The 22,862-nt window shown below is 51.3% G+C and overlaps 1 protein-coding gene across 7 annotated transcripts; it reads left to right on the top strand.

Annotated features, from left to right (window-relative positions):
• The first annotated feature begins 35 nt into the window (after positions 1–35).
• Positions 36–21,809, top strand: LOC133340313 (uncharacterized). Of its 7 annotated transcripts, none has more exons than XM_061548445.1 (7): positions 36–212; positions 10,398–10,473; positions 10,821–11,069; positions 13,937–14,075; positions 16,163–16,305; positions 18,542–19,040; positions 19,463–21,809. In XM_061548445.1, exons 2-7 carry the CDS (start codon positions 10,424–10,426, stop codon positions 19,787–19,789), a joined length of 1,407 nt encoding a protein of 468 aa, XP_061404429.1. In that variant the 5' UTR covers positions 36–212; positions 10,398–10,423; the 3' UTR covers positions 19,790–21,809. The 7 variants fall into 7 exon arrangements, with proteins under 7 accessions (XP_061404429.1, XP_061404432.1, XP_061404433.1 ...); XM_061548447.1 differs by lacking the exon at positions 36–212 and adding an exon at positions 377–401; XM_061548446.1 differs by lacking the exon at positions 36–212 and adding an exon at positions 614–777.
• Positions 21,810–22,862: the final 1,053 nt, after the last annotated feature.

Genomic DNA, 22,862 nt, shown 5'->3' with positions numbered 1-22,862 from the left:
GAGCGAAGCGCGCGGGACGTGACGTGGGCGGGGAGCGGTGGCGCAGCGGTGAGCGACTCCGCGAAGTCGGCGACTTCACAACCGCGATCTTCAATGCTGGCAAGGAATCCGATGAGCTGCAAAGTTATTTTACACAAATCTCCGGTTTAGTTGCAACGACAAACAATCCCCAAAGAAAAAAAAACCCGATAGGAGTGCAAAGTATATAAAAGGTAAGCAAGTCACTCAAATAAAGTACTGTATTTCAGTAAAAATTGCATAAAGACATGCGTTCGATTCCCACTCACGACTAACACCAGTGACGATTATCTGAACCGGTCCTGGACCTCCCCTAGGTCGACTCGGCCTCAAATAAGTATTTTGTGCGGTGTGTAAACATCGCCACTGGGGAGACGAAGACGGTAAGGCGTGGTGCTGGCCACCAACCCCCTCGTGTGCCGTGCTGGCCTTCAGATGTGCTCGCTAACAGCACTTGCCCCTGCAGTCTGTCAAAGGATCATACCGGGGCATCTCTGGCGCTGGGCTTGTGGAAGGGGCCTTGTGAAAGGCAGAGGAGCGATGCTCGCATCAATGAGCAGAGCGTCAGGCAGCTAAAACACAGGAAGTTGGCAGAGTATGGGGCACAGATGGTGCATCTCCATGTCATCTGACTCAGTCAACCCGTGTCACCTGGGTCTGTGTACCTGTGACCTCCTGTCAGCGAGCCTTCGACACTTTACGTCGCCGCCTCAAAGTGCGCCTCGCACGAGCGCCGTGGTGGCGCTGGGATTGTTGGCGGTGAGTGGTGGTTAAGTTTCAAGTTTAGAGACGAGGGTGTCGCGGGTGCAGTGGTGGGTGTATGAATGAACGAGTGACTGAAGGGGTGAGTCAAAGAGCGGGTAAGTTTACGCTGCAATGTTATTGTTGCTTAACCAGGTGAGAACTCGAGAGACCAGGAGAGTCTTAATTCGAAATAGTGACCAAGGTTACCAAACTGATGAGCGAAACATGTAAAGACAAAAAGAAATCGGGCCGAGTGGGAAAGTAGTTTCCTTGCCTACATGAAGGGCCTGTAAAGACCTGGGATGTATTTTGGCCCTGGTTTAAAACGATCCTGGGTTCTTCCTCGACTCGTGATACGAGTCAAGGGCGGGGCCGATTGACAAGCGGACGTTATTGTCTTGCTCCTTGAGTGGCAGACATTGTCTCCTTCATATGTACGTCCATATAAAATATATACGTGTATATAAAAGTACACTTCCCGTCAACAACACAACCTCCTGGGAGTGCATAACGTCGGCAGCCTTGCTTCATGAAATACGTGCGAAAGCTGGACCGGTTCGGATTTCCACTGTCATGAGCAGTCCAGATTTGTTTGGATTCACTGCTGTTTTAATGAGTCCTAGGCAAGGTAAGGTAAACGTTAAAAGGTACCTTTTACCTTACCACAATACAATCACTCTACCCCACCTTTTACCCTTTAGCAGGTAAGGTAAAAAGCAACGAGCCTACCTTTACCCTACCGTTTACCCTTAGCCCATACAAATTACCCGATTACAGGGTAATTACTAGGGAACTACTACACATGAACAAGGTTTATAACGGTAAATGCTGGGTAGAGCACTTTATTCATATACAATACTCTCGATTATTCCAATTTTACACGCTTGTTGTCGTTGTTGTCATTGTTGTCGTTGTCGTATCTTCATATCTTGTAACTCAATTTTAACCCACTTCCCAATGTAGTATCGACTGCAAACTTGGTATACTTATGTCATACTGATGACAATATATTCTATCATAAAAATATATATATTTTTAAACATTCTTTTTTATATATTATGTTTCGGCTTGGGTCTAATTGTCCACGCTCAACTGATGTTGGCTGTAATTGGCCACGGTCCCTTACGTTATGGCAAGCTTCGGGGCCACTTCCTGGAGTCGTGGAGTTCTGCCATTACTAGTACATTTGTAGGACTCGTACAAGGGTCGTCTTTCTCTCTTTATTTTCCTCTTAGAGTCCACCTTCGCCGCGCCACCGCTCCGCGTCTCGGCGCGGCCTCGCTCCGCTCTGCGTCTCTCTGTTGCGCCACCGCTCCGCGTCTCTCCGTGCCCTCACTCTGCTCCGCGTCGCTCCGCGCCTCTCGTTACGCTTGTCGTCTCTACGGTTTCCCCTACTCTGCATCCTTCCGATGCATGGCTACCCTGTCTGCTCATTGCGTTCTCGCTACCACTGTCTCTCCACGCTTTACTCTACTGACACTGTCTCTCTACGCTTTACTCTACTAACACTGTCTATCTACGCTTTACTCTACTATCACTTGCTCTGCGACTCCCTGGGCACCGTTGCTGCAGCTCCATCCACAACGCCAACTCGTACAGGACTCCCTTCTCTCCATTGCGCTCTGGCTCATATCCCCACACCAATTAATCTCCCTAATTATCTCTACCCCCCGCTTATCGCTCGACCCCTGGCCCCCCCCCCCCCCGTGTCACGTGGCCTTGTTTTCGCCGCCGGAGCGACGCCAGCTAATGCCCAATTACCTTTCCAGCCAATCACTGGCCTGTGTCCTCCCGGCTACCCCGACACCTGTTTCAACCCTTAACGACCCACTTCGCCTAAAGTCACAACAACAACCATTACCTCACATCACCCCACTGTACTGTGCTTGCTCGCATAGCAACAGAGGCGGAGGATGCGTGGCGCGCTATACTAAAGCCCTACATCACCCCCCCCCCCCGTGAAAAAAACTAGCCGTCCCGGCTAAAACAACGCGAAACCCACAGTACACGAAAAGTTCAACAGATGCACAATATATATACAACCCCGAGTCCCAGGAATTTAAGTAAAAGTTAATCGTCGTGAACGTGTTCCCGCGGCCGGTCCGTCTCCCCGACTCAATGGAACAGGGGCTAGGGCATCCCCGTCTGTGACCACAGGGCAGCGTTCTGCCCGAACCGTGCGTCCATTTCCATCCCCCTGTCCATCTCTCGACGAGAGCCACCCACGGCCTTGTGCGTCCCGGCGTGTCCGTCGCTTCAAAGATGGTGTTCCTGCAGGCACACAGGGGGTAAACCGCTGAGGTGCATCTTCCCATCGCCCCCCAGGACACTCGTCGGACACATCCAATACAGGTCGTTCCGGGATTGGAGATGACGCATCATATGGCACAACATATCTTTTCAACCGTGACGGGTGAATGTGCCACAACCGTCGACCGTAGCGTTTCCTTACACTTTGATCTCGACGAACTTCCACAATCTCAACGGGCCCCTGCCAGGGCCGGTGGAACTTTGGTGACGTGCCCACCGGCACCATCGGACAATGTAACCAAGCCTTGTGCCCCACTTGCCATGGTTCCCGTGGAGGCTGCCCCCCGTGCAGACGCTCATTAGCTGCCTGCCTTCGTTCCGTATTCCGCAGCGAGGCCTCCCTGGCCTCGTTCAACCAATCCAATGACTCGCGCATGGGGACAGCCACCACTGGCGACTTGCTCTTAGATTTCACACCCAGCCTGACCAAGGCCGGGGCTTCTGGTTCACGCCCATACATCAGATAAAAGGGCGAATATCCTGTAGAAGCGTGTGGGGCCAATCTATAAGCGGCCAAAGCCGCCGGGACATGTAAATCCCAATCCGTCTGAGCCGAATTAACCTGCTGGCACAACATAGATGTCAATGTTCGATGAAGACGCTCGACCATCCCGTCGGTTTGCGGGTGTATGAGGATGTCCGGATTTTTCTCGTACCCAATGCGTCACACACCTCCTTCAAAAGGCGGGACGAAAAATGTTTTCCCTGGTCTGTAAGCAGGTGCTCCGGGGCCCCTTTATCGAAAACGTAACCCTGCAGAAAGGCCTCCACAATTGATCCCGCTGATTGGTCCACTAACGGCCATGCCATAGGCCACCGAGTTAAGTGTTCAACCCCCACGAGCAAATATTTGTGACCCTGCGGGGTAACGGGGAACGGTCCCAAAATATCAAGGGCCACAATTTTGTTAACCCGCGAAACACGTATCGATTGCAATGGTACCTGATATGGCGGGGCTGGCGCCTTCCGCCGTGCGCACTCGTGACAAGCTTTAACATTCAAATGAACGTCATTCTTCAACCCCGGCCAATAGAAATCATTACTTAAAGTCAAAGCGGTTTTCTTCTCCCCCAAGTGCATCAACCGCGCGTGCGTGTCGGAAATGAGTTTCCCTCGTAAACACAGCGGCACCACTATACAAAATTTCTGTAAGACGACATCCCATCTGACCAGGAGGCCGTCAATGAGTCGGAGAAAAGGCCGATCATCCGACTGTTTGGAGCGAGAGGCCTGTAGCCTCATCCTGGTAAGCGACGGATCGTCTGTTTGAAACCGCACCCAACGCCCCCCTGACAAACCCAACAACCCAGGCTCAATATCCGGTGTCTCGTCAACCTGGTTTGAATTAGCTGCAGCGGCCATTCTCGGCTCGCTCTGCAGCAGCGGCCCACAACGCGGCGATCCCTCGGAGCACCGACACTAGCCCGATGCCTGAGGCAACCGGGACAGAGCATCTGCGTTAACTTGACGCATACCCTTCCTGTGCTGGACCGTAAATGAGTTTCCCTGCAGGACCTCAAGCCAGCGGGCCATTTGGCCCGAGGGTTGATCGATCCGCAAGGAGTACTGCAATGCCGCGTGGTCGGTGCGGACCAAAAACTGTCGCCCGTACAAGTATGGTCGATACAACTGCACAAAATGAACAATCACCAATAATTCCCTGCGTGTTACGCAATACCTTTGTTCCGCCGGGGACAGTACCCGGCTGCCATACACGACGACCCTTTCAACACCGTATATCGTTTGCGACAACACAGCTCTGATGCCCGTGTCACTGGCATCCGTGTCCAACGTAAACATTTCCGCAAAATTTGGATACCCGAGCGGCGGTGCGTCCGCCAACGCGTCCCGGAGCATTTCAAATGAACGCTGCTCCTCATCACCCCATAGAAACTTTTTACCCTTAGCAGTCAGCATGTGCAGTGGCCTCGCAATCGTAGCAAAATTCTTAACAAATCGCCGATAATATGACGCAAAGCCCACGAAGCTGCGTACTTCTGACACCGTTTTAGGCACTGGCCACGCACGAACACAACTAGTTTTCTCCAGATCCGTTGCAACCCCCGCTTCGCTGACCACATGACCAAGATATTTAACGGAAGTTCGCAACAGATGATACTTTTGGGGTTTAAACTTCAAATTGGCGCCCCTTACCCTGCCAAACACAGCTCGCAGCCGCTGCAAATGTCCCTTGAAATCCTTACTGAACACAATGACGTCGTCCAGGTAAATCAAACACGACTCCCACTGCAATCCCGTCAACACCAGCTCCATCAGTCGTTGAAAAGTGGCTGGTGCGGATAAGCATCCGCCACCGAAACTTTATTCAACTTCCGGTAATCTACACAAAATCGCAGAGAGCCGTCCCTCTTTTTTACCAACACGACCGGGGCTCCCCATGGGCTGGACGAAGGGGATACGATATCCTGTTGCAACATCTCGTCAACCGTCCTCCGAATGCAATCCTTCTCCAGCGGGCTCACCCGGTGAGGATTTAATCGAAAAGGGGCCGCATCTCTAGTGTCAATGTGATGTCGCAACAAGGTCGTACGACCGACGTCAAACTTCCCCGAGCTAAACACATCCCTAAATTCCCAAAGCAACTCCCTTAACCGCGTCCGCTCGGGTATCAAATCGTCGTTACCTTCATACAATTCGCGAAACCAGCTCGGTTCCTCCTCCGGTCGCGGCAGCGTGTTACCCCCCCCCCCCCCCCCGCTGCCAAACACACATGGCTTTCCGAACCTCATTCGACTGACGCATGTGCCAGCGTGGTCCCTTCCTGAATAACGACCGGCTCGTGCCCCGTCTTTACAATCTGAATAAATGGTTCGGCCGTCGCTGGCACCATCGTAAAAGCCCCTACCAAAGAGGGCATTCGTGACACGGCATTTGAAGGTGACAATAATATACCCTCCTCCAAGTTACCTACTGACAGCCCCTTTTTCAATTTCAACGGGACAAGCATATGCGTCGCAGGCGGAACGCGCACCGTGCGGCTAACCACCGCCTGGACCACAGCATTGACACGAGCAAATTTAGACGGAGTACCCAAAAATTTTATGCACTTCCCTGACAGCAATTCCAACTGTCCCCTTTCAATCGAAATCTTAATCGGCATCTTTTGCAAAAAATCCGTGCCCAATAAACACGGCACAGCCAGAACAGACGAAACCAAAATGTACCCCGTTACACACACCTCCCTGACCTGTATCGTTGCTAGTATACGACCCATAATTCCCAAACTACCCCCATTTGCCGCTATACACAGGTTCTCCACCGGTTCCAAAACATGGGCCGAAGCAGGGAGCAATCGGAAGGTGTGCAAAGAAATAAGCATCGCGGATGCCCCCGTGTCAACAATAACCCGAATTTGAATCCCTTGAACAAACGCCATCACATCCGACGAACCCGGCGCAGCTCCCAAAACACGATGAGCCAACGCACCCCATACCGCATTACCTTGAGCATCATACGAAGGGGGATCAACATTATGTATCGATGCGGATAGGTGAGGTGTAGGATACGGCCATGTATTGCATGTGTCGTGATTCGCCTGGTAATCCTGCGCTGGGTAGAATCCCCGATTGTAGGGTCTCGATGAACGTGGTAAGACGCGTCTCCGTCTCCAGCAGTCCGGCGCGAAGTGTCCTTGCCGCCCGCACTCGTAGCAGCGTGACGGACCGCCACGTCCGCCCGCATCCGAGCGGCGGTGTGGGCTCAACGGTGGTCGTGCGGCCGCTGCCGTCAGCGGCGTCAGCTCTCCCTCCGGTAGACCACCGTCTGATCCAACGCCCACCACCAGGGGCCGAAATGGCCCCGCCGATGGCTCGTCGCGAAGATCCAGGTTGACCTGGATGTTCCTGGCAAGCTGCAAGGATGACCCGTCGTCTTCGTTGTCGCTGGGAAGTGAGAGGACGACTTGTAGCTCCTTCGCCATCTGCAACAGCTTATCCTGGGCCAAAGAATCAAGGGCCGCTTCGTCCATTGCCGGGTAAGCCGCTTGGCCAAGAGTCAACAGTGCACTGCGATACGCGAGGGAAGATTTTCCTTCCGCCCGTCGCCTCAAATTGAAACTTGCGCTTGGCGACCGAGCGAGGTTCGTAAATTTTCTGCATCGCCGCAAATATCTCTGGCAAGGACAAGCGAACCCCTTGAGGGAGAACGTAGAACGTCGCCAACGCGTCGTCGTCCAAAGCCGTTGGCAGCGTCCATAGTGCTTGAGCCTCCGTCCACCCGAGCGACTCATACGCTGCCCGAAATCGTCGTGTAAACGCCCTCCAGTCGCCGACCGGGACCTCGAAGCGTTCCACATGCAGCCGACGTGGCGTGCTCGAGGCCAGCGACTCCGGTTCCTCCTCCTCGTCCAGCGGCGCACCTGGCGCCTCGGGAGATCCAGCCGCGCCGTCAGCCCCCGCAGATGTAACGAGGTCGTGCGGCTGCGGATCCAATCCCGTCGGCGCTTCCCGCATTGACCGCAGAACTCGATCAAATTCTTACGTGAGCACCGCCATCCTGGCCTCCCACGCCGCCATCGCAGCTCTCCACACGTGCGGCGGGCTCGGCTCCTCGCTGTGCGTGTCGACCTCGTCATGCGGCGGTGCTTGCTCCGTCACGTCCTCCGGCGATGCGGGGGCCTCCGCTCCTGATGGAGGTATCACGTCCGATAAGGCTGCCGGTAAGTTATTTTTCTTCATGACTTTCTTGGACATCTCGGTGCAGGTCCATTATCACTTCTGACACCAGTTGTAGGACTCGTACGAGGGTTGTCTTTCTCTCTCTTTATTTTCCTCTTAGAGTCTACCTTCGCCACGCCACCGCTCCGCGTCTCGGCGCGGCCTCGCTCCGCTCCGCGTCTCTCTGCTGCGCCATCGCTCCGCGTCTCTCCATGCCCTCACTCCGCTCCGCGTCGCTCCGCGCCTCTCTACCTCACTATCACTACGCTTGTCATCTCTACGGTTTCTCCTACTCTGCATCCTTCCGATGCATGGCTACCCTGTCTGCTCACTGCGTTCTCGCTACCACTGTCTCTCCACGCTTTACTCTACTGACACTGTCTCTCTACACTTTACTCTACTATCACTTGCTCTGCGACTCCCTGGGCACCGTTGCTGCAGCTCTATCCACGACGCCAACTCGTACAGGATTCCCTTCTCTCCGTTGCGCTCTGGCTTATATCCCCACACCAATTAATCTCCCTAATTATCTCTACCCCCCGCTTATCGCTCGCCCCTTGGCCCCCTGTGTCACGTGGCCTTGTTTTCGCCGCCGGAGTGACGCCAGCTAATGCCCAAGTACCTTTCCAGCCAATCACTGGCCTGTGTCCTCCCGGCTACCCTGACACCTGTTTCAACCCTTAAGGACCCACTTCGCCTAAAGTCACAACAACAACCATTACCTCACATCACCCCACTGTACTGTGCTTGCTCGCATAGCAACAGAGGCGGGGGATGCGTGGTGCGCTATACTCCAGCCCTACACATTTAATAAAAGCGTGTTTAAAAAAAAAGTTTTTTAAAATATTATTTATTAAATGGAGGCCACGGACTGCGCCACAGAGCTTTTAGCGGTAAATAAGGTACCGTATTTACCAGGTAATACTTCGCGCTACCTTTACCCTACCGGGTAATTCTTCCGAGCTACCTTTACCCTACCCTTTACCTTACCCCTGGGCATGCCGACACCTTTACCTTTTACCCGGTAAAAATGTTAAATTACCTTACCTTGCCGAGGCCGAGTTTTAACTGCCTGATGTAATAGGCAAGAACCCTCTTTAAGGCACGTCACTAACACTGCCCTTTTAAGGCAGTGTTATTGACGAATGTTTTGGAGTTTTGTTATTTGTGCACTACTGCCAACGAAGTATCACCAAATTATGTAATATATTTGAGATATTGTTTCTTTAAGCAGTCAAAGATCCCCCGTTTAGGCTGTTGGGGCAAGTGCTGTTAGCGAGCACATATGAAGGCCAGAATGTCGTACGATGGAGTTTGTGGCCAACACGACGTCCAACCGCCTTTGTCTCCCCAGTGAAGATGTTTACACATTGCACCGGGTACTCATTTGAGGCTGAGTCGATCTAGGAGAGGCCTTAGAGTTTGGGAAACTGCTCTAAACGAACCACCACTATAAGGGTTGTAGGCGCATCGCCTGTGTCCTATGCGGATTCGATTGAGAGCTGTCCACTGCCTTTGAGGGAGATCACAGCCGTTGGATCAGTGATGAGGTGTTGGTTCTTTATGTTGCATGCATCCCACCTTCCTGTCCACGCGACGGGAAGGTGGGGTGATATGGCAATATGCCAGTGGCTGGTGACGCAAACTTGACCCACACTCTGCAGGGGGAAGTGGCAGTGGACTTTAGCACCTACGAGAGGCCCCGGCGGGGGTTATGGGGGCAGGCAGGGGGACCACTAACCACATCAGGTAAGGGTAGAGGTTCGCAGGAGACTCGCTCATCGCTGGACGTTTGCTATTCGCACGGCGATACAGATATGGCAATCCCAACCCGAGAAACCTGGTTTCAGCGCCGCCGTTCCAAAGCCAGGTCAGGCCAGGCCACCCAAGACTGGCAGCACTCACAGAAGGGAGGTGTTGTTTCACCCAGCCAGCTCACATACGCACTTGTGTAATCAGCGCTGGCTGAGGTTTGGTGGGCAGAGGATGGCAGAGGGCAGGCAAGACGAGGTTTTAATCTCAAATCTTTCGTACACCCCCGCCCCTGTTGTTGGTGGCTGCATCAAAAACGATAATGAGCCGAAAACTGAAAAGTCGAGTTGCAATGGGGAGGTCGGGCAAGTGGGTGGTTTAGCATTTGTTTTGCTTGCACACTAGTGTGGTTCCAACCATAACCAACTAGCCCTGTGTCCACGAGTGCTTTCCATAGCCCAATCAACTCACAAACTCTCCCCGATTTGCAATCGTTTTTCCAACTACCCCAGAGCCGTAAACAATGTTCTGATTATGCACGAAACATTAACAGCTAGCCAGCTACCCAGTAAACATGGAACATTGGGCCAACGTTGGCCCAACGTTGACATTTACAGGGCAGCCACTTAATACAAGGTACAACACAACTGTAACCAAGTAGCGCTGAACCCACTAACTGGACCACCAGTCCATAAACAAGTAATTACTCAGCAGCTGGCCTCATCCTTAACCCTAAACAACTCACCCCTAATCACAAGCAACTATAATAGCAGCCACCAGTGGTAACCCTAACTCCAACCTCCAGTGACTCCCCAGGTCCACTTGTCATATTTTATTCTCTTTGCAGTGCTGGTGTTCACAGTAATAATATGATTCAACTTGTAATGCTCCGCACAGTATCCGCTCACTCTTCTCGCGAGAGAATGACTCGGAGGTGCAAGGAATCAAAGACAAGCGGGAACACAGCCCTGTGGTGAGCTGGCACCAACAGTTGCCCAAGCTCTACTGTCCTCTATATATTAAGGTGTTATCGGTCGATTAATAAGTGTTTACATGAGGGAGGAACCAGAACATTTAAAAACCCCACGTAGGGGGAAACACTATCCCATACAGATAGAATGGGTGGAGTCAACATTTTTGTTGTACCGCCTCCTGGCGAGCAAGAGTATATGGTACCTCAACTCCCACGGGAAGGGAGTTTCACAACATTTGCACGATCCAGCAACCCTTGCCTGCACAGTGCTGGATTACAGATCACGTGTGCCACCACAGTACCCCCCATGTGCTGTGTCTGTGCCCGTCGTGTCTCCGTGTGCCCAGGGCTGTGCCCGTGATTGACGGTAAAGTCACGATGACGACACCACCACAGCGGCTGCGTGTGGCCGTGGTGGGAGCCGGTGCGGCGGGCCTGTGCACCGCTCGCCACATCTTGGATAGCCCTGCTGACTTCGTGGCGCCGGTTGTGTTTGAGATGGACTCCGTGGTGGGAGGGACCTGGGTTTACAAGGAACTGCCGCCTGAATCCGACGCAAGTTGCCCTGTCTTCTCGAGCCTCTACCGTGACCTCAGGTGCCCGACTGTGGATGGTCTGGTGCTATTTGTTACTGACCGATTGGGGCTTTTGGCCTTTGGGACTGTGTTTGGCAACCGTGATAGAAACAAAAAAGCATGTGGACCTGTGTCAGGCACTGTGCATGGATTATTCACCCACCTGTACTCATATAGGCAAGGGGATAAAATATTATTTGGGGTTATTTCACTATATCTCATCACGCTGGCCAGTGCGGGTTGATAAAGGCAGGGAGCATACAGTAAAATTATGGAAGTTGATGCACTGCCCATTGATGCCATAGCAGCGGTACCATAGCTTCCGAGATCTGACGAGATCGGGAACACATCGAGTGATTTGGTCACAGGTTGATCTTGATGTGTGCCGTGTATAGATGTGGAGTGAATCCAACTGAGTCGCACACGTTATCTTAGGAGCAACACTATTTATTTACACAACGGTATGTAACAACACAATCTACACTCGGGTCTCGAATGCTCATCTAACCACGCTACGGCAGAACTAGACATGGTTCGCTATCCCGGTCCGGACCACATAGTGGGTCCCGGACCACGTGGCTAGGGGCTTCTTCTCCCCGACGTGGATCTTCGTAACATCAGGACACGAAGAACCTCGAGCTCCTCACGGGGCCCTCGTTATATGCCACCGGGCTGGGACTGGCTCCGCCCTTCACCCCGCCACCTTCCAGGTCTCTCGAGCTCCTTCTCGAAGGTTACCGAGAGCTCATTTGGACCACGTGACCGCCCCGCGGCCCCCGTCCACCGGTGGCCCCCCTCCAATATCATCCGGTCACGTGTCAGCAGGTCAACCAGCGTATCATACCCCAAGGTAACCCTGGCTGGCTGACGCTCCCTCTAGATCCCTTACCGGGAGCCCGCACCGCACACTGCTCGCGGTGCCTCCGCGCTAACCAACGCTCACCTAAGCCCTGCTAGGGCTGGTACTACATCCCGTAACTCAGGCTGCCCATAATGACAACACATTACCCGCCGTGGCTTTGCAAGTCCAGGCACCATACGGTGACAAGCACAGTCACGACAGATGTAATAAAAATAAAAAAAATTGCTTAAGTGTTCGAAAATTATTATTCTGGAAAGCCAATAATTCCATGGACTAAACATCTGTATCAATATGTGCAGACACAGAATACAGTTGTGCTGATATAAATATATTGCTTTAATGATTAAAAAAACGTGATTTTTACTGATTTAGTCAAGTTATTTATAATCTCCACAATGACGCAAATGATTACTTTGAGTTATGGGTAGAGGAAGCTGAAGGGCAACCTTAGTTAACGAATTATGAAAGTCCCGGCTAGCATACACACAACATTGAGAAATACATAGCCTCCCATTGGCTCTCTGGTGCTGGGGACCTAGAGGCCACGCATTAGCCAAGAGGTGAGAATCTGCGTGAGTGAGGAGAGACGGTTCCAGAACGCAGGGGGTAGGTTGGGGGTGGGGCGTATGTTAGGAAGAGGGAGGAGTCGCTCATGGTCAGTTTGTGCTATCTCTTCCGTGGTGCCCTGTTCCATTAAGCCCATCCAGGAGTATTAGTACTTACTAAGCCATCAATTGGCTGTTTCAAATGTCCCTCCAGGTGTAGCCCTAAGCCAGTCCCCCTGGATAAGCTTGTCCGCATCAAGCACAATCTGTGAGCACCAGTTTGAGCGTGAGCGTTCCCACGCATGAGTCCACATTTGGTTGGGTTTATTCCATATCTGATCTTGACACTCAATAACAGGGCAAGGCAAGCCGGGACATCTGGTCGAAGATGAGCTACATGCCCCGGATAGGCCTAGACTGGTGTCGAATGAGGTCCTCTATGTTCGGGAGACCGGTGCGGGATGTGATGGTGATGTTTGTGATAAAGAATGCACTGTTCACAGCACATATGGAGAGCATCCAGATGCTCTATGTTTAACGTGAGCAGTGTCCAGGTATTTGAGCAATAGAGCACAACTGGCAGGATGGAAGCATTGTAGATGCGTAGATTTGTTTTGAGGCCGAATCTCCCCGTTGCCAGATGAGGGCCATGCCGATTCTTCACCGGATTTCCACTTTGGGTTGACCGGAGGAGCACGGCGTACCACCGAGTTCGATTACTTTGTTGACCCCTCCATGGTCTGCCGCCCATTGTGCTTGAATGTGGTGGCTGTCGGACACAATGACAGGTTCCACACCTTCGTAGTTATCGATAGCAGGATGGAGGTGCACTGGGTCACTGACGAGTAGTTTAACATTGTCCGCTGCCAACTCTGCCCATTAACCGGTCGATAGCCAGCCAGAATAATGATGGCGAGAACATGCATCCTTGCCAGGCTGTAGACCTGGTACGAAACGGTTTAGACATTTCTTGTCCAACCCTCACCTGTGTGGATGTATCGCCGTACAGGTTGGCTATCAAGTGTATTAATGGCTCTGGTGTACCACCTCCTCAGGGAGAATTCCAGATCGCTGTCCGGTCCACCAATGTAGGGGATGTACAGGGGTCAGTTGAACTCTCGGGGTGTAGATCAGAGAGCAAATGGAATGGAAGGACAGCATCTGCTGTGGACCGACCCCACTGTGAAGCCTGATTGGTGGAGTGCCGGTTCTGGTGCAAAAGTGAGGACAAGTTAGCGAGTAGCATGTTGGATTTTTTTCCTGGGACAGATAGAAGGGTGATAGGACAGTAGCTACTACAGTCAATTGGTGAATCTTTACCTTTATAAAGTGAGACAATCACGCCATCTCATCAGTCAGCCGGGAGGTTCAGACAAATTAAATTATCAGATGTACAAGCACTTATTATTGTTTATGATGTAAACTAAGGGAAAATCGCACAATATCTCGTTAAACCAGTCGCTGATCTCTGTGATTTTCAGGACAAATCTGCCCAAGGAGGTGATAGCCTTTCCCGACTTCCCATTTGACAAGAATCTGCCGTCCTTTATACACCACAGCGACATGCGAGCCTACCTGGATCAGTACGCCGACCACTTCAGCATTCAGCCACACGTGAAGGTGCCCTCACAGTGCCATGGCGGGGGAGTAGCGGCAGCTGAACAGTGCAGTGGTGCCAGCATAGCAGCAGCAAGAGTGTGTGGAAGGAGGGGCAGGGTGACAATACAGCAGGAGGATGCCATCAAAATGCCTACCGCTCTAGTTTTGGCCTCTGTGCTGTGCAGAAGGGCCATTGCCCAAAGCATTGCCTGTAATGTTTTTTTAAAGGCCGTGTTATTGATGAATGAGTTAAATGACTGTGTTGTGTAGTTATGGCTCTGGTGACAGCGGGCTCTGAGCTATGCTGCCGTGGGTTTTACAGGGCCTCGCCTTAGAGATTCCTTGTCTATGTCCATACCATTAGCTCCCCAGCTATGATGGGGCCGAATTAAATTCCTTCGTGTATCTACAGCCCAGTGGCTCAGCAGTAGAGCTAGCGTCTCGCAATTGGATGGTGGTTTTGAGTTACCACTGGGGATGATAAAATGAATACCAAATTGTGGGGAAGTCAACTGTTAATCATTTTATGGATCAATTCACTCCTGCCATAAAAAATGTGGGTTTTCCCTTGCTGGCTCAGGGCTGTAAATGGGCTCTGAGCACCAATGCCTCAATGCTAATTTGATTAGAAAAACACTTCCTAGCAAGTGTCAATGCTTCATTCAATCTCACTCATTCTTCTCGATATCTTGCCTCACCGTCTCTCTATCTGGCTCTGAGCCATCCTCTGTTCTTTGCTCCCTTTCGGCTGTGAGTGCGGCATCGCTCAGGGATGATTAACAAGGTTTGATTGAGGGCAGGTGATACACAAGTATGTTTTAACAAAAATAAATAAAACGAAAGCATGCCACACCCTTTGTCATGATTATCTTAAGCGTGGCTGATATATCGTTATGCATTATGTACCTTGTGCGATGTGTGAACATCAGCGATAGGGAAACAAAGGTCGAGCGACCGTGGTGTTGGCCACACCACCCCCTCGTGCGCCATGCCAGCTTTAATAGGTGTTTGCTCACAGCAACTTGTTAATGGCTATATTCGGGTGTGAATACAGTACCATGGGGAGCGGTGGAGCATCGGTTAGTACATTGCGCTGCGAACCTGGCGACCCGAGATTGATTCCTGCTCATGCCCAACACGAGTAACGGGTACTGCACGATCCGACCATGTCCGTCTGATGCTTGCTGAGCTGCATTGGCTTCCGGTTGCTGAACAAATACATTATCAAGTCACACTCATTACACACAAAGTGCTTGGTACAAATTAATCAGAATACCTTGATCTTGTCAAGGAGCATAAACCATCATGCAAACTTGCCATCCTCATAGAGGTTTTTGGCGAACCATTGAACAAAGATGGTCACTGCATCGCGCACTTTCAGATGCACTTCTGCTGCCGTCTAGAACGCTCTTCCGATTTTATGAAGCTACTGGAGCTGTGCACTTTTAAATCATCTAGATTGAAAATGTATTTCTTTGCACTTGGTTTTTGTGTTACATTTTTCGTCCTTCCCCCGCACCTTCGATTAGCACGGTTGGCTATGTACGGTGTAAAAAAGTTCAACATAGATACATAGAGAGACAAAGGCTGTCAGGCATGGTGTTGGCCACCCACCCCCTCATGTGCCATGCCAGCCTTCATATGTGCTGGCTAATAGCACTTGCCCCAACGGTCTGTTAAAGACTATACAGGGGTCTTTGTGCATGTATGTGTATGAGCCAGTTTCTGTGTACAAGTGTATGTGGGGGTATTTGAGTGGATAGGGGATTGGTTTTTCTTTGTGTGTGCATGAGCGTGCATGGGGAGCAGTTATGCAGCGGTTAGCGTGCTGTACTACGAACCTGGCGACCCGAGTTTAATTCCCGCTCACGGCTAACAACAGTAACGATTATCTGAGCCGGTCCTATGCCCCCTCTCGGTGGACTCGGCCTCAAATAAGTACCTGGTATGATGGGTAATCATCGCCACTGAGGAGACAAAAGCGGCCAGGTGGGGTGCCGGCCACCCACCCCCTTATGTGCCGTTCCGGCCTTCATAGGTGCTCGCTAACAGTACTTACCCAAAAAATATGTTAAGGCTACATGGGGGATCTTTGTCTATATGAGCAGTTCCAGTGGCGGGTGGAGCTGGTGCAGCCGGTGCCGGGACCAGCTGGCACAGAGGACAGCGTGGCCTGGGACGTGACAGCCTGCAGCCTGACCGATGGGCACCGCACCACGCAGCGCTACGACGCAGTCATGGTGTGCAACGGGTGCGTGTAACGCCGCGCCGCCACACTTCATTAATTCATTAGAGCTGGTGGATGACACAAATGTGAAACTCCCTTACCGTGGACGTCGAGGTGCCATACCCTGGCTAGCCAGGAGAAGGCGGTACAGTAAATATGGACAACACCTTTCCACCTGTATGAAAGTCTTGTTCCCTCCCACGCATGCTCCGGTTTCCTCCCACTTGTAAACACTTAATAATTGACCGATAACATATTCATATATGGAGCAGCTCAGAGCTTGGGAAATAGTTGCGGTCAGTTTACCGCATGGCTGCCTTCCTGCTTATCTGTGGTTTATCATACCTCTGAGTCGTTCTTTCTCTTTAAGAGTGAGCAAATACTGTGCGGTGGTGTGCTACGGGTTGACATTAATATCATAAATAAAATCGGTTACAAAAATATTACAGAAAATAAAATTTGATTTCATTCAAGATTATTACAATTGGACAGAAATCATCGATTACAAATACCCACCAACGCAAAAGCGTGACTTTGACGAGACGAAGTGAACGCGTCTAAATGAAGACGCGGAAAGACATCATTTAGTAGCGTCATTCGAGACTGCAGTTTACTGAGGAAGACCAAACAGGTAATTAGCTTTGTATGTATATTAACAGGTTTACTGAGTATTATTTGGGTCTTTTGGTAAAGTCATGTAAATAGGTTCAAATTAATAAAAATAAAATAAATAAAAACTACGACGTTTCAATCACAACACAAGCGATCGTCATGTTTTCCTCCTGATGACGATCGCTTGTGTTGTGATCGAAACGTCATAGTTTTTATGAATTAATTTGAACCTATTTACGTGACTTTACTGAAAGACCCAAAGAATATGAATTCCTGCAGTCACGAAAGCTTTAAGTTAAGGTTTACTGAGCTTACTTCTGATTGGCTGATCTGTTATAATATTGGGGAGGGGGGGGGATTTTTGCATCCCCTCACTGCAATTTCTTTTTCATAGTTTGTTGTTGTAACTTGCTGACCCACCCCTACTGGACATCTGTGAAAGAGGGCTTCATAGCTCATTGGATTCCTCTATCAGTCTAAATAAATATTATGAAAAATTCGGATTTAGTAACATAGAGAGTGTAACGAGACGTTTGACTGCTTTAGTTCACCAGATTAATAGAATGGCTAAATAAAAAAGGCCTCTAAAGTATTCTTATTGTTACCAACTCATATAGATCTAATAAGAGATAATTACACAGGTTTGACTGGATTGAGACTCTAAATAATAGTTTTTTCAATGCTAAATTAACACTGATCACCAGCCTCACCTCCCGCACCACCCGCTTGTGTCACCTTCACGTGCGCTTGCAGGCGTTTTGTCGGGTAACCTTGGCACGGGCATTATTAAACTTGTCCGTCACGGCCTATGTAATAAGCTAGAAAGAGCGCACGCATGTGCGTGCATTTCTTAAGAGAATAAAAACTGGAGCGTGTGAAGCCTGACACAATGCCGCCTATTATATGTCGCACTTGATCCTTGAAAATTAAATGCCCGTATAAATTAAGTGATAGGGCTGGAGCGGTGGCGCAGTGGTCAGCGATCTGCCCTGTGACCTTGGCAATCTGAGTTCCATTACCGGCCACTGCTAATGTCAGTGGTGAGTGATATTTGATCTGGTCAGAGGCGCTTGCCCCTTAACCAACCCGCAAGTATGGCCAATCACCCCCTCGCCCCCTTGATTAATATGGTGTGGGGAGGCCTTCATCCAGCAGTGGATTGACAATGGATGTATAAACCATTATTAATTCTTATACCTACCTAATCAGAGAATCAAGAAAGAGAAGTTGAGTATTAAGCGGTTCTTCTGTTACCCAGTAGTCACTGTTAAGTAACTATGCATGTAAATTTTTAAACTTACTGTTTTGATGATGCCCCATGGTGTAAAGTGCAGTCTCAAACCCGTATTATATCCACTCTATCTTTCTGGCCTCTCTATTCATGTGCTATGGTCCATTGCTGGAAATGTCGCCTCTTATATTATGTTTCTTTTAAGGCCACAGTGTTTTTGACGAATGTGTTGAGTTTTTGTTTGTTAACTGTGCTTCTGCACCACTGCCATCCTAGCATCACCAAATAATGTATTTCGGCCAGAAAGACCAAGTGGATGATAAGAGTTGGAGACTGCACTTGCTTTCCCCAATGGGTATTGATGGCCAAGATTTACATTGCCAACTGCCTCACCGATTTACTTCCCCGTTTCCCTAGCCACTATTCTGAACCGCACGTGCCAGATATTCCCGGCGTCAGTCTCTTCCGTGGTGAGATCCTCCACAGCCACGACTACCGCAGCGCCGAGCGCTTTGCGGGCCGGCGCGTGGCGCTGCTCGGCGCCGGTGCCTCTGGCCAGGACATTGCCGTAGAGCTGTCCGGCATGGCGAGCTATGTCCTGCTCTGCCACCGCGGCGCCAAGCCGCTCCCCTCCGCACTGCCACCCAACGTTCAGCAGGCACCCACCGTGCTGGCGCTGACGGAGAGCGGCGTGGCGTTGGCCGACGGCACGGAGCACGCGGTTGACGCGTTCGTGTTCTGCACGGGCTATCGCTACTCCTTCCCCTTCCTGGCGGAGGAGGCGGGGGTCTGCACGGGCGACGACGAGCGAACGGTGGTGCCGCTCTACCGACACCTTGTCCACGTGGCCATGCCGACAATGTTCTTCATCGGGTTGTGCAAGGTGGTCGTCCCCTTCCCACTGTTCGACTGCCAGGTGGGTGGGGTCAGCGCAGTGTGGCGTCATTCACCGTCACCGAGCAACGCTGCTCACCAGCGCGCACCATCGCCAAGAATCGCTCACCATCGCCCACTAGCACCCGACATCACCATCACCCAACAACACTCACCATTGATCAATCACTTTCACCAACATCACTCACCATCACTCACCAACACCCATAATCACTCAACATCACTTACCATCACCACCAAATATTCCTCATGATCACTGACCGCCACCCAACATCACCCAGCATCACTCACCATCACTCAATCATCACCCACCACTACTTGCCACCATACATCAAGCAATGCAATAAAAATACCAAACACAAACTGATGATATCACAACGATTGTCACACCATGAAGCCTAGCGTCGCATTATCACCACGAGCGATGCTGCGGCGACCCCACAGGTGCGTTTCTCGCTGGCGACGCTGGTGGGCCGCGCGTCCCTCCCGTCACGCGGCGAGATGGAGGAGGAGGCACGGCGCGAGCGAGAGCAACGCCGTGCGGCGGGGGTCCCCGAGCGGCGCGAGCTCATGCTGGGGGAGCGGCAGTGGGGGTACATGGCGGAGCTGGCGCGGTTAGCCGGCGCCCCCCACATGGCGCCTTGCGTGCGTGAGATCTACGACGACGTGGCGAAGCGGCGTTCACTCGACCTGCTTGCGTACCGCAGCGTTAACTACGAGGTGACTGGGCCAGAGTGCTGGTGCTTGCTGCCTGGTGATGGCGGCAGATGAGATGGTGCAAAAGGCAATAGTGGAAGATAAGAGGGTGGCAGAGGAGGTGGGAGAGGAGATGGCAGGAGAGGAGATGGTGAGACAGGCAGTGATGGGAGATTTACGGATGTTGATGCTGGTCGATGATTAATTAATCTATGTGAGGAGATATGGCGAATGTGTGTTCTGCACTTCACGTGCACAGCCTTGGAGTTTTTTGACAATAATAACACGTTGAAGCCTTTTGTGAATTCATTCTATTGCTGATGAAGGACTCTCCACAACTGGTACAACGTTGCAGTTGTGTGACCATACTTCATCATGCTGGTCAGTGTGGTTTGTTGAAATAATAATGTATTTGTTGGAGCGCCGCTTGGTCACTACCATTGATCAGATTGAATGTGATGCGTGCTCTTTGTCCCATGGCACTGGCTTTTGAGAAGAAGGGCTTCTTACCCGGGGGGTTCATTGGTCCCCTCAGGGCAGAGGTCGCAAACGGGTTTTGATTCCTTACCCGTACCCGGCCGCACCAGGGTCGCAAATGGGTAACCGTACCCTACCCGATACCCGGCCGGGTACGGGTAGCCGGGTATCGGGTAGGGTACGGGTATCGGGTACCCGATTTCGACCTCTGGGATGAAGCCATGTTGCAGGCGCGGGTGGGTTGATTCTAGGAACTTGAATTGTGAGAAGAAACAAGACGTTGGGAAATGAGTGACAAACGGTTACTCACCAGTGACTCACGGCCTTCTCACTCATTGGTTGGGGTGAGTTACGTGCGGCTACCTGTACCCGTACCCGGCCGCACCAGGGTCGCAAACGGGTACCCGTACCCGTACGGGTAGCCGGGTATCAGGTAGGGTACGGGTATCAGGTACCGTATTGCGACCTCTGCCTCAGGGGTCCTGGGGCATCCTTGGGGTGAGAAGGAGGTGGGGGTCTACATCAAGGTAGGGGCCTCAGAGGGGGCAACAAAGTGTTGAGGCATTTCCAGCTGAATCTGCACCCAAGGAGCTTTACAGTTGTCACTTTAACCCTCTCGTCTGTGATTAAAATCAAGTGATGTTTGTTTGTTTATTTGTGATTTATATATAATTAAAAAAATTCTGATGACGTCTATTACAGTCGAGACGGAGCTTCCCACCGGCGGTCAGCTGGATAATCGGTAGGGCCAGGGCATCCGTGGCTACCACTCGAGGTGCTAAATATTTAGCGATGCCAGTTTCTTCCGAAAGTGGCTCATACGAGTGCTTATTATTTTACTATTTTTGCTGATTAAAGATTGTTTCGTAATTTAAATATTTCACTTAACAATGCAATGCAGGCAGGAACTATCGTTTGCAAGAGTGTCAAATGGTCTTGGAACCACTGGCGTTTGCCCATCTCAAGTGGCATCAACCCAGATTTGGTTGGAACTGGACTCTCTGCTTCACCCAGGAGCCAAATTGTCCACTGCCAGGTCGTCACACCGAGTAGATGGCAGCCCTTTCGAGAGAGAACCGCCATGCACCAGGAGATTTGGGGAATGCATCACCATGGATGAAATGACAACACAGAGCGCGGTCCACCGCAGTGGACAGGGCGGATGCACAATGGGGTTAATGGTGGTCCGTGAGATTGTGGGGGCGGTGGCTGAGAACTCTGACCCAAGGGGTAGTAGAGACCGCCTGCTTAGCTCGATGGATCACGTATTGGTTGTTGCTCAGTGTGGACTCGCTGTGGCTCGAGGTGCTTCACAGGGGGGAGCGATTGAAAGTTGGGGGTGGTTGGTGGGTGAAGTGCACAGTAACACGGCTGCAGAGACTGCTGAACCTGCAGCCACGGGTGATGGTGCCACTGCTCTTGCAATGCTGGTACTTCTTGCTGCTCCGACCAGGACAATCGCATTTTTCAAAGTGACCTGAGTCACCAAACGTGACTATAGCAGAACAAATTACTGTACAGCAATTAAGTAAACCGCAACTATAACAAAAATAACTTACGTGAGAATGTACACACATAAACCAATACATCAAATATATTAAAGTCTCTGCAGTGCAAATCGGCTCTGGCTGCTATTAATGCTTAGTACAGATGCTGCTACTGCTGTAGTTGTTACGCCGCTGCAGCTACTAACTGGTGCTATTACAACTTTCAAATACTACTGCTGTGACATTCTGCTTCCAATGTTCCTGCTGCTATGAACCACCGCATAGCCACTGCTGTAGAGCATTACGAGACTCAAACGTCGCCTGTGAGGGTGGGTGTGTGAAGTGAGTGGGTAAGGTGTCGGAGCTGAAAGTGGGTGAGGGCCATCTTTTCGTCAGCTACCTGGTCTGTCGCTCCACACGAGCTTCTGGTCTTCTCGGTCAGTCATGCCCTTCTCATGCTTGCAAAACGTGGACTCCCCAAATGGAATATCTGCGCCGGATTAAAACGTTCAGGCTGGGTTTAATCTATGATCCATCCTGGGCCAGGATGGATTGTGATGAATGCACACATCATTGAAATAGGATATATTCCCATCAGTGATCTCCGCAGGGCAAGGCTGCGTTGGCTGGGTCATGGAGCCCGCATGCCCAGCCACCGCATGCCCTGCAGCTTGTTAAGCCGAATAGAAAGGGCTAAACGGGTGCTGCATGGGCTGGAGAGGAAATGGCCGAGTTTAGGAGGATGTGGAGCTGAGTCGACTTGCCGAAGACTGGTACCAATGGAGTCAAGAGCGGCCTCTGGAGGAGGCTCATGAAGGACGCTCCTGGGCAATTGGGGGCAGTCGCCCCAACAACAACGAGCGGAGCGCTGCGCGACAAATACAGCACGTTTGCACAGTAGGGGGCACAGTTGGTGCATCTGCCCATCATCTCAGTCAACCCATGCATGGTACATGGATGGGTCTGTCTCGTTATCTGTCAGCGAGTCTTCGACACTTCACGTGGCCTCGGAGTCCACCTGGCCTGGCACAAACGCCGTGGCGACGTCACCGCCACTTAGTGGCGAATGGCGGCTGTTGAGGTGAGAGGGTGAGTCGTTGAATGAATGGTGGTTGGGGGGGGTTAAATAGATGGGTACGTGGATGGATGGGTAAATGAGTGAGTAGAGGTGGAAGAGTGGATAT

Source organism: Lethenteron reissneri, chromosome 9, assembly GCF_015708825.2.
Source record: "Lethenteron reissneri isolate LAM-NWPU_2019-01 chromosome 9, ASM1570882v1, whole genome shotgun sequence".
Classification (NCBI taxonomy): Eukaryota; Metazoa; Chordata; class Hyperoartia; order Petromyzontiformes; family Petromyzontidae; genus Lethenteron; species Lethenteron reissneri.
This window is presented reverse-complemented; position numbering and strand designations above follow the sequence as displayed.

Bases quoted from the DNA above. Each gene is read 5' to 3' on its own strand.
- LOC133340313 (XM_061548444.1), top strand. From the start codon at position 10,370: ATGATTCAACTTGTAATGCTCCGCACAGTATCCGCTCACTCTTCTCGC. The intron at 10,474-10,820 runs GTGAGCTGGCAC...CCGTGTGCCCAG, and splicing joins AGCGGGAACACAGCCCTGTG to GGCTGTGCCCGTGATTGACG. The intron at 11,070-13,936 runs GTGCCCGACTGT...TGTGATTTTCAG, and splicing joins AGCCTCTACCGTGACCTCAG to GACAAATCTGCCCAAGGAGG.